General features: G+C 45.1%; 1 protein-coding gene across 1 annotated transcript in view; it reads left to right on the top strand.

Annotated features, from left to right (window-relative positions):
- The first annotated feature begins 11265 nt into the window (after positions 1 to 11265).
- The window catches only part of LOC139052940 (N-acetylated-alpha-linked acidic dipeptidase 2-like), an 85481-nt gene continuing 84731 nt past the window's right edge, over positions 11266 to 12015 (top strand). The window contains exon 1 of the mRNA XM_070530085.1: positions 11266 to 11594. Within this exon, the coding sequence (XP_070386186.1) occupies positions 11341 to 11594 (254 nt within the window). The 5' untranslated portion in view covers positions 11266 to 11340. The remainder of the gene's footprint in view (positions 11595 to 12015) is intronic.

The raw sequence follows: 12015 nt of genomic DNA, 5'->3' as shown, positions 1-12015 counted from the left end.
ACCGTGCTGCGGTCAATCGTCAGCTTTCGCTGGTGTTTTCCACCGCGCAACCGTCCTCGCCTTTGCCTGCCAACCGTCACCAGGTCATACAGGAGCAAGTTTGCGCAGCTCCGCCTTTAACCTACGAGACTCCGCCGGTGCCGACACCCGTTTCCTTTACCGAGGTCTATGCATCTCTCAGCTATGCCGAGGCTGTCACACGGCCACCACCTCGCTCCATTGCTCCATTCCCATCTGCCGTGCCTCTGCGTCCAGCTCCTCACTTCGTTCAGCCGACGTGCCCACACGGCACTGGACAATGACGTACTCTCGACAACCGGCCCGTATGTTTTGAGTGTGGTCTACCTGGCCACGTTGCACGATTTCGCCGTCGCCGCGCAACATCCTACCACCGTAGCTTCGACTCCGATCCATGTTTCGCCGTACACGCCGTCCTCCGCATCTCGGAACCCCAGTCAGATGTCTTCATACTCGGACCACCGCCCTCTTTTTGACCGACCGCTCTTAGCCATCACCTCGACGCCACTTGCCCCATTCGCCGATGGGTCGTCGTCCTTCTACTCCGGAACGGGAAAAATAATTGCTGCAGTTCCAGAGGCAATAACTGCGTCACCCACGAAATGAACAGGGCCTCTCCCTTCTCCGGCTAATGGTATTGATGTATATGTGGACGGCGTCGCTGCACTCGTCATCGTCGACACTGGTGCCGCAGTTTCCGTTCTTAGTGCCAAACTTTCCCGCTCGGTCATAAAAGTTACGATACCGCTGTCAAACCTATCACTTCGCACTGCCAGCGCAGACCGCATCACGCCGGCGCCTGCACGTACTGCCCGTGTTGTGATTAATGGCCTCCTCTACGTCGTATAACTTTGGGCGCTGCATTGTTCCTACGATCTTGTTTTGGTATGGGATTTTCTTTCCTCTAATAAGGTCGTGATCGACTGTTCTCATGGTAAAGTGGAATTTCGAGCGTTTAGTGACGCCCCGTTTCTCGACGCAAGCTGAAGATAAATTATTTTTTCAGAAGACGTTGAAATACGACCGCACTCCTCTTCCCTTGCCACGGTGTCCTGCAACATCGTTGCCCATGCAAGCGCACTTTTTACGCCATCTGCCATCTTCGTTTGTTCCAAATGTTCGCCGCTGCCTTTTGCTCTTGTAGAAGTTTGTGACGGCGTCAGCAGAATGCTCGGCTCCAACCAGTTGTCATGCCCCCTCACTTTGCTTCCTAGGAAGTGCTTCGGTCGCGTCCGGTGTGTCGACTCTGCTGTCATTATGGCCATGCCAACTGGTTCCGTCATAACTCGCGAGGTCGCTGGAGTGACCTGTACGTCCGCGCAAGAGCCGACTTCGAGTGATGTTCTGAGTAGCTCCAACTCTGGCACTTTGACTGTTTCACAACGCGCCCTGCTTCTACGTCTTCTCGACAAGTTCTGCTATTCTTTCGATTGCCAACATGTTTCTTTCGGCCACACGTCATCTGTCTTTCACTGCATCGATACGGATACTGATGCGCCACTGCGACAAAGACCATATCGTGTGTCCGCGACAGAGCGCCGTGTTACCGACGACTAAGTAGATGATGACGCGGCATCATCCAGCCTTCGAATAGTTCCTGGTCGTCTCCAATTGTTCTTGTTAAAAGGAGGATGGATCGATTCGTGTCTGTGTAGATTACCGCCGAATTAACAAAATAACTCACAAAGATATTTACCCTTTGCCAAGAATTAACAATGCCCTTGACTGCCTCCAAGGTGCGGAGTGGTTCTCTTCCATTGACTTACGCAGCCGCTATTGGCAAGTCCACCAATCTAAAACGGCCTTTTCCGCACCAGATGGCCTACATGAATTTCGGGTCATGCCTTGCGGGCCTTGCAGCGCCCCCGCAACATTTGAGCGTCTGGTGGACAACCATTTGCTTGGTCTGAAGTGCAAAACGAGCCTGCGCTACTTATATGATGTGGGTATGTTTTCACCCAATTCCCCCCCCCCCATCTCTGCAGGCTAGAGGAAGTATTACAGTGCCTAATTGACGCCGGCCTTCAGCTCAATCTGAATAAGTGCCGTTTTGGCGCAAGTCAGCTCACCATCCTTGGCCATGTGGTAATAAAAGCCGGTATTCTTGCTGACACCGACATGCTTCAGCAACTGGTATCTTCGAGTAAAGCGGAGTAAAGCGGCTGTTCACTGTGCAGGATCCCCTGCCGTACGTGCCCAGTTGAGACGGGATAATCACCGGCGAAATCTGCGACGGTCACGAAACAGCCAGTGCCACCCTCTTGAGGAGCGGGTGGTGCGCTCAACGGCTCACCCACGACTTCTGCACTCCATGAACAAGTTGCCTCCGCGTTAAGTTCTGTGTTTGCAAGCCGTGCTGGAAACTTGCAACGCGGCCTAGTGTGAAGATGGATGAAGTGCACTTGGCCTCCGGCGCTTGCACAGCGGGCGCGAGTGGAGAAGACGAAGTGACAGCAAACTAGGATTTCTGGCGGAGGGCCAGCTGTATGGTTCTTTATAATATTGTTACGTGTAGCTGAAGCCCAATGCTACATACAATTTATTTACAGGGAAGATAACGGAAGGCCAAAATGGCGATGCTATATCAAGCCGGCACACGTCGTCTTCTTCTTCCTCCCCAGTGCAGCCACACTGTGGCGGCTGTTCCGTAGCAATATATTGATTTATTGTAAGAAAAAAAAGTCGCAGTTTCGCCTAAAAGCCGAAGCATCGGCTGCGATAGCGAATTAATGGACAGCTATATGAAGTGAGGATAGTAGTGTTATCGGCCCTATAAAGTTGTAAACATAGGCATTCTAAGTAAATTAGCAAGCATGGTGTCAGGCACGCCAAGCAAACGTGAACACATCTCCCTCGCTGACCACGGAAATTCGCTCTCAGAACTCTGGAGTGAGGAAGTACGCCAGCAGCAGCGAGCGCATTGACTTTCATGCTTTGTCACACATAAACCTGAACTAAGCCGCGAAAAGACAATGCACGGGTGCACTCTGTCCCTGTCGCCGATGGCTTTCAAGACACAGCAGCCCAAGGGAGCAGGCGCGGCCGGCCGGAGTGGAACGCGCCCCCACCCCCGTACCCTGCCACCGGAGCCTTGCGCTCGACGGAAGGCAGCACGCGTCCTCCTGGCTTTCCTCGCTTACATGCGCGAGATTGAGCCACCTATCGCCGGCTCACTCTCGCACGCTTCCACTCGCATATGCAGCATACGGTGCGCGGCGAAGATCTTGTAGCCCTTGGACTTTATACCGAACCTCACGGCGACGGCAGGAATGAGCCTGATGTGTCCATAAATTTGCCATCGCAGTCATATCAATATCGAGGTTATACTAGTATAACCTCCAAATGGAGGTTTTACAATAAATCATGTTCGTGACTGGGTGGAGCATACACAGAGTGGGCCCAGGTGGAACTTATGCTCATGTCGACAAAGGCACCGTCGTTTTAAGTTGAATATCTTCCATTGGCTACAGTGCATGATGTGGCGCTGGCTGGGTTTCTTGCCTGAAACAGAGGACACGTGCTCTGGAGCACTAGCTATTTTGTAAGCGAGTTGCTGGCCACATTCTTTGCCGAACGCTGTCTTGAGACGCAAGTACTGTCTCGCGAGAGCTTAGAACTTCCTACCTCTCCCCTGGCCCCTCCCCCTCTTTTTCAAAAAGAAAGGTAAAGTTTATTCATTCATTCAATGTGGTGTATGAATGCTGCGGTAATGATGCGTCGCCTAGCTATCTCAGTCGCCTAGACTGATTGATGGTTGCCCGACGCGTTCGTCGCCAAAACCTGCTGCGTGTGTCTTCTGGAGATGCGCCCTTTTCATCTTGCCAGCCTATCAAGCCTTTGCTTAAGCTTGCTCCGATAGTGCGTCGGATCTTCATTATTTTAAGCGTATGGTCGGATGAGTAGCTGGCCTCCACGGATCATACGAGTGGACAAAGAAGCCAGTGGACCCCACGCCCTGAGGCAATCCATGTTATGCGAAGCAGTGTCCGGGGAGCCTACCAACTTAACGAAACGACCATGAGAGCACCACTACGCAGGCGGCTGTTTCATGTCCTACGTGACACGTATGCCATAACATTCACGTCATGACCCATTATTTATGTTCGTCATACACTCTTGTCATACTGTCTTGTCATACTGTGCCTATTTTGGCACATACCAAGACGTAAGCAACTGTTTCATAACCTACATGACACGTATGTTGTGACATTCATGTCATGACCTATCATTTAGGTTCGTCATACATTGCTCTCATGCTGTGCCAATTTTGGTACATACAATGACGTAGGCGGCTGTTTCATCACCTTCATGGCACACATGTCACGACATTCATGTCACGACCTATCATTTAGGTTCGTCGTGCACTCTTCTCATACTATGCCAATTTTGGTACCCACCAAGTTAACGAAACGACGATGAGAGCACCAAGACGTAAGCGGCTGTCTCATGACCTACATGACATACATATCATAATATTCATGTCATCACCGATCATATATGTTCCTCATCCACTCTTGTATAGTATACCAATTTTGGTACATACCAATTTAACGAAACGACCATGAGAACACCACGACGCAGGCGGCTGTTTCATGTCCTACGTGACAGGTATGCCATAACATTCATGTCATGAACCCATTATTTATGTTCGTCATACACTCTTGTCATGCTGTGCCTATTTTGGCACCTACCAAGACGTAAGCAACTGTTTCATAACCTACATGATACGTATGTCATGACATTCATGTCATGTCATGTATCATGTCATGTCATGATATGTCATGACATTCATGTCATGACATATCATTTATGTTCGTCATACATTGCTTTTATACTGTGCCTGTTTTGGTAGATACAACGACGTAGGCGGCTGTTTCATCACCTGCATGACACGCAAGTCATGACATTCATGTCACGACCTATCATTTAGGTTCGTCGTGCACTCTTCTCATACTATGCCAATTTTGGTACCCACCAAGTTAACGAAACGACTATGAGAGCACCAAGACGTAAGCGGCTGTCTCATGACCTACATGACATACATATAATAATATTCATGTCATCACCGATCGTATATGTCCTTCATCCACTCTTGTATAGTATACCAATTTTGGAACATACCAATTTAACGAAACAACCATGAGAGCACCAAGACGTAGGCGGCTAGAAGATAGATACCGTCAACGCGGCAAATGTTCGCCAATAAATGCTTCGCATTTAAAACTAATCTCACAGTTTCGCCAGAGGGGCGAAGTAATGAATGCGATAACATGTTAGAAAATTACCCGACGTGGAATACTCGTAGCTGTAGTGGTAGTATGAATTGAAGTAAACGTAGGATAAGCAAACACAAGCTGTTGTGCTAGGGGCCTTCTGTTTGAATCCTGCTATCGGGCAATTTCATGCACGTTTACTAAATAATGCGAACGTCTTTCTTAGAGAACATACAAGCACTTTTCCGTATCACGTATGTTTGGAACATCCCTCTTTCCTGGGTCGATCCAGGAGATAGTGCAGAGCGGCGGCAATAAAATTTAATCATTTTTAGTTTTTGAATTCTGTTACTGCTTCGCACTTTTAATGTTGAGAAGAGTGAGGATAAAAGACATGCTCTGTAGTCGGCGTTTTATTTCATGACATTTCTTTGCGGGCTGGCATTCTAACAATTGTGAAGGGATAATTTTGACAAGAATATAAGACCTGGTACGATCATCGTTAGGAATGGAATGGTGTGGCAATATAACCCGCAGATACCCCATGTTATATGCTAGGCGTGGCATATCGCATATACATACCTATATATATAGATATATGTATCAGTGGCATAGCCAGAAATTTTGTTCGGTGGGGCTATGCCACTGGCCCAATATATATATATATATATATATATATATATATATATATATATATATATATATATATATATATATATATATATATATATATATATATATGTAGCTGCACGTTTTTCCCTGCAACCACTTCAGCAAATTTGAGGAGCTTTGGGGCATTTAAAAGAAAAAGTTTAATTCTAGTGACTACTGGCTTCGAATTTTTCATTTAGGAGGTCAATTATTTATTAAAAATTGGCCAAAAATGAAAATTTTCTGCAAACGAAACTATCAAGTTTAAAACTCCGTGACTCAACAATGAAAAATGATATCACAATTCTGTGAATTGCATCTAATAGTATATCTACAGCGCACAAAATAAATATGTTACACATGAATCTCAAAAAAATTTAGTATTGTGGAAATACGGCTTTTGCAGAACCCTTGTACACAACGTAACCAATTAACGTAAGATACAAATTGACACAGCAAACTTGTCTGCTTTGACTGTTATAATAAATGCCGTTTACAGAATCACAATATCTGTTCTTCATGCATAGCTATTAGTTTGTAAACGCCGTGCTTCTATTTTTTCAGACTTTCGAATTTTCTAAAATATTTTAAACAAAATTCAGGCCCTAAATCAAAGTTCTGTTTCCAACAGACACTAGGATTTAACTTTCTCTCTCAAATGCAACCAATTTCAATAAAAGCGATTAGCAGGATTATCTCAGAAAAGCGTTTCTGCGTTTTACAAGTATTTGAATAGGCCGCGTCGGATTGGGCCCGAGCTAAAGCTTCCCCTTAAAGAATTTATCGAGGGATCAAATACATGAATAATAACTGCATTGTGATTGCCAAAGATGCTGCAAACGAATTCTTGAAAGCTACGCTGTGTAAATACAAGTAAAATATGTATTTTTTTCATAAAATATTATACTCGTATGTGCCAAAAATTGTGCCCAACATAACTGACGTCAATGCTTCCATCTTTTTGTCTATTTATTAAGTAAAGAAAATATCACACGAACTTTAGTACTATATCAGTTCGAAACCAGGAAAGCACTGCATGCCGCTGATATGAAAAATTAAAAGGCAATGAACTGGACAAGTTGAGGACAAATATCTTAATGAAACTTTGTCATTCAAGAACCGTCCTTACATTCTTGTATATATGCAATGGCCAGTGAAAAATCTCAATGACGCTGTCGTATGTTCCATTGTATTGCGCAGGAGTAGCTGTCCCTTGTCGTGTATCGTGAGTAATTGCACCGAAGTTATAGTCGCGATAGAGAGCACGTATAAAAAGCAGGAGTTCTGCAAGATATATGAGGGCAAGTCAAATGAATGAGCCAACAACGGGGTACTTTATTTAAAAGTAGTCTTCATGAGAATTTAGACATTTGTCCTATTGACTAACGAGTTGCGTGATTACCGTCTTATAAAACACCTTGGGTTGCTGCTTCAAAAAGTCTGTATCTGGTTCCCTTGAGCTGTTTTTTCGGTTGCCCCAAAATGTAGAAGTCGCAAGGGGACAGGTCTGAGCTGTATGGCGGATGTTGCAGCGTTTCCCACTTGAACTTTGCCAGTTTTGTATTAACCACATAAGCGACGTGGGGACAGGCATTGTCGTGGAGCAAGATGACCCCATTCGTCAATTTTCCACGTTGTTCGTTCTTGATTGCTACACGCTGCCGTTCTGGCGTTTCACAATATCGGAAACAATTGATAGCCTCTCAAGATTTAGCAAATTCTATCAGTAATGGACCCTGTCGATCGAAAAAAAAAGTCAAGAACACCTTTCCAGCGGAAATGATGGCCTTTACGTTCTTTGGGCGTGGAAAATTCGAATGTTTCCGCTGTAAGCTTTGCCGTCGTGTTTCAGGCTCGTAGTAGTGGCACCAAGGTTCGTCCCCGATCACAGTTGCAAACAAGAAGTCGCCATGCTCATTGTGATACCCGATCAGATGAGTCAAGGCAGCGCGAAACTTCTTCGTCTTCTCGCGATGGATAAAAATCTTGGGGATCCATTGCGCACCAAAGAGCCGATAGCCGAGAAGCTCATGAATTATGGCGTGAACCGAACCGTGACTGATGTTCAGACGGTCTGCCAGTTCATCGATGCTTATCCTCCGTTCTTGTTTCAGCAGCTCATGAACCTTTGAAATTGTGTGGGGGGTGATTGCACGATGGTTTTGGCCCGGCCTTGGAATGTCTTTGCAGCGTCCTTTGAACCGTTTGCTCCAACGATTCACAGTGGTCAATGAAATGCAGTGTTCAACGTACACGGCAGTCATATGGGGATTAATTTCTGTTTTGGAAACACCTTCAGCTGTCAAAAACTTCGCGACACCGAGTTGTTCAACTTTTGAAATGTCGATTATGTGACGCAACCATATTCAACCCAGCCTTAAAGAACATTTATCTTCACACCTGCGTGTCACTTTTGTAAATGAGACATGCCGTTCTCCTACGCGCATGCCTCGCAGATAATGAACCGAACCATTATTGCGTGGTTAGGGTAGGCTCACTTTCATTTCACTCGCCCTCGTACATTAGAAACGCAAAGATACAATGGGATATGCAAATGCGAAAACACTGCTTGATAAAGGACAAAAAGTGTCACTGGAAACAAAGTTCACTGCATGTATACACAAAACCTCGCAACAAGATATCTAAGTATAGGTATAAGTCTCCAATGAGTCTATGTATGTAACTGTATAAGTTAACTGTATAGAATGCGTCTAATAACTGTATAACTGTAATAACTGTATAATGTGTACATAATACTGTAATAAAGAAGTAACTGTATATAATGCGTCAAACAAGGCAAATAAACATGTTGCACAATCATAGATTCACAGAATCCTAGATTCCGCCCCCATTCCATCCACTCCCCCCGATGTATTGCGCGCGACGGAAGGCGGCGCGCTTGCTCCCCGCTTTTCTCCTTTGCGCACACAATACTGAGCCACCATCGTCGGCTCACGCATTCCACCTCCCCTCCTACGCTTTCACTCGCACATACAGCATGCAGCGCGTGGTCACGATGTTATCACCCTTGGACTTTATACGAAACATGAGGGCGATGGCAGGAATGCGCCTGGAGTGTCCATATAATTGCTTTCGCAATAATATAATAAACGTATCCGGCAACTGAAGTGTCCCGTCGCCTATTACTTTCCGCAAAAGAAGTATCAAAATCGAACTTTCACCATGCGACAATTCGCTGCGCCGCAACAATGTATTTTTTTTCTGTAGGCACTGAAAGGAAAAAGAAACGCATAGGAAAGTATCTTGGCCAGAATCTAATGCCTACTTCGGGCACCTAATGGGGCTACGGAAGGAATACCGAAGAAAACATGAGACGCTTGGTCCACTGAGAACCATACGCATACTGCTCAGTATCCTACAACGGGGAAAGAAGACTTTCCGGAAAGGTTCCGCTCAAGGAATGCGGTGCAATCCTTCGAGTCCCCACAGTGACGGCGGCGAGCGACCATTGTTTTTTTTTTTCTCGTCTGCTAGCCAGAAAACGTCCAAAACTCTGTCCGGTGAAAATCCACTCGGCAAGAGCAAACCGAACGCGGACCAAAGTGTACCGCACGGTGGTCGGGGCCATACGAGAAAAACGTATGCGCTCTGGTTGGCTCTGGCAGCCCGCGGTTAGGGTAGCGAGAACCAAAAAAAAAATCGAAGAGGCTCAATGTGTCTTCGCGAATAAAAGTCAAAGCAGAAAAAATAAATAAGAACGTATTTACTTTGGCTGGCTTGAGTGTCTTGACATGGATGTTCTGGCTTGGGGTTAAAAAAAATGTTTATATTTTTTTATGTGACATGACGGCACAAATGAACCACCCCAACGCTTCGTCTCATTGGACCTCGCTGCCTGTTTGTCAACTCGTCTGCTAGTGTGTTGATTTGGCTTGTCTCGTTGTATGTTACGATGTAAGACTTTAGAAAAATCAATAGACATTTGGCGTCAAATGTTTGTAACAACATTAAACCCACAAAGTTCCGCAATTGAAAATCTAAAGCGCAACTTTGGAAATGTCAACGCACCTTTCACATCAAGAGCTTATGAGATTTATACCCATAAAGTTTCGCAATTGATATCCATGCGCTCCACAGATTCCGTGGCCTCAGTGAGATGCCGCGGCGACCCCGCTCACCATCAAAGCGCCCTCAAAACTTTGTGCTCGGATGAGACTGCTTGGCGTTATGTGACTTCCGGTGTATGGGCGTTGCCACGAAATCCAGCCCGAGTTTGCAATCTGCGCGGTTAAATGTCTTTTCGAGCGTCAAAAAGACATTCTAGACAAAATCCAGAGTGATTTCCGGCGCCGGAGGTCACTTTGGTCGGCGGTGCATGGACAGCACGAAAAAATTTCGGGGGGGGCTGAAGCCCCATAAGCCCCCCCCCCTGGCTACGCCCCTGATATGTGTATATATATATATATATATATATATATATATATATATATATATATATATATATATATATATATATATATATATATATATATATGGATATGTATATATATGCATATATATATATGTATATGTATATATATATATGTATATATATGTATATATATATATATATATATATATATATATATATATATATATATATATATATATATATATATATGAACTCACTGCGGCACCGACGGCAGCGGCCATAATTCCATTAGAGTGTTCATGTAATTGCTATCGCAATAAGACCACAAATTCTGCAGTCATTGTCCTGCCATCTTCGACACGCTGTTGTGATTCCGTGTTCGTCATGGCGTCTTGCTCACATTGCCATCGCCGTTGTGCCTTCACCTCCATCGTCAACACATCATTCTCATCGTAGCGCTGTCGTGCCGTCTTCGATAATTTGTCTACGATAATTTTTGCCGCCATTATCAAACACCGTTATCCTGGCAGTATACTCAGGAAATATCGCTACAGTGTCCGTTTGATTTCTGTGGTTAACGTAGGTTAATCGCTTATGCTGACAATCAGTGGAGACGGCGATGAAGTGATTCTTCTGTAGAATAAATTCACACTTGAAATCTTACTATTATTATTCATAATTTAACTTACTCAAGTTTAAGTATATCCTTTTTTTAACATTACTATCAACGCAAGGCTTACCATAGTATTGATCAATACTTCATCTCATGTATTCATAGTTTATTTTACATCTTGGATTATTTGTTTTCCTTTCTTTTTTCGAGTTATTTATTTAATAACCAATTTATTTTATCTTATATATTGAGTCATATTACCACCCGATTCATGGCCTATCCCCCTCAGTGGGTTTGTGCCATTACCTGAGGCTTCATCATCATCATCATCATCACTGCTTTCATTTGCCACTCGGTTCGTGGTCTGTCCCCAGTGGGTTTGTGCCGTCATAGGAAAGATCATCATCAGTCTGTGAAATTCCCCAGATTTGTTTTTAGTTTCTGCGGTACACGCCACTCCCGTGACTGCTGCGATGAGCGTCGAGTCACCGAGGGCCTCGGCCAAACCTTCTACGTCTGCTGCGGCTGCATCGAGAAAGCACCCCGATCACCCGAGTGACGCCGACAATGAGAAACTGCTGATATGCTCGAAGGCCAGTGGTGAAAGCTTCGATAACAGTGACGTTGTGCCCGCGATGAAGTGCAAAGCGAGGAGAAGACGGCTCATGTCCTCTGCTACAACAAGCAAGGCAAACGTGACGATGCGAGAGCCGCGGGCACCAGCCTTGTACGTAACAAATTGCATATAATTAATTACTTCTCATGAATTACATTTTCGGCAGTTTCTTAGTTGATCGATTACCTTTTTCTTTGCTCGGTAACGTTCAATGTAATTCAATAATCCTTTTGGTAACTAATTGCACATGTCACCAAAATAACTGATCAGTGACTGAACGAGACGAGATATGGCAGGCGGCGCAGTTTTGAGCACTTTAATCTGGCGGGAACTACAATAGAAAACCCACAGTCGCAACACACCGCAATTTCTCGAATGCGCTTGTCGGCGAGGACCAACCCGGACGCTCAGTATTTGTTTCGTGATCTTGACACGCTACCAGATGTTTGGCGACTAATTGAACCAGTGGTGCTATTGCTCCATAATGGTAGCTCCTTCGGACGTTCATGCCTGATAATTACCTATGGACAAA

The sequence above is a fragment of the Dermacentor albipictus genome, unplaced genomic scaffold, assembly GCF_038994185.2.
Source record: "Dermacentor albipictus isolate Rhodes 1998 colony unplaced genomic scaffold, USDA_Dalb.pri_finalv2 scaffold_44, whole genome shotgun sequence".
NCBI classification, from domain to species: domain Eukaryota; kingdom Metazoa; phylum Arthropoda; class Arachnida; order Ixodida; family Ixodidae; genus Dermacentor; species Dermacentor albipictus.
Note: the sequence above shows the minus strand (reverse complement) of the source record. Positions and strands in the feature narration are given on the sequence as shown.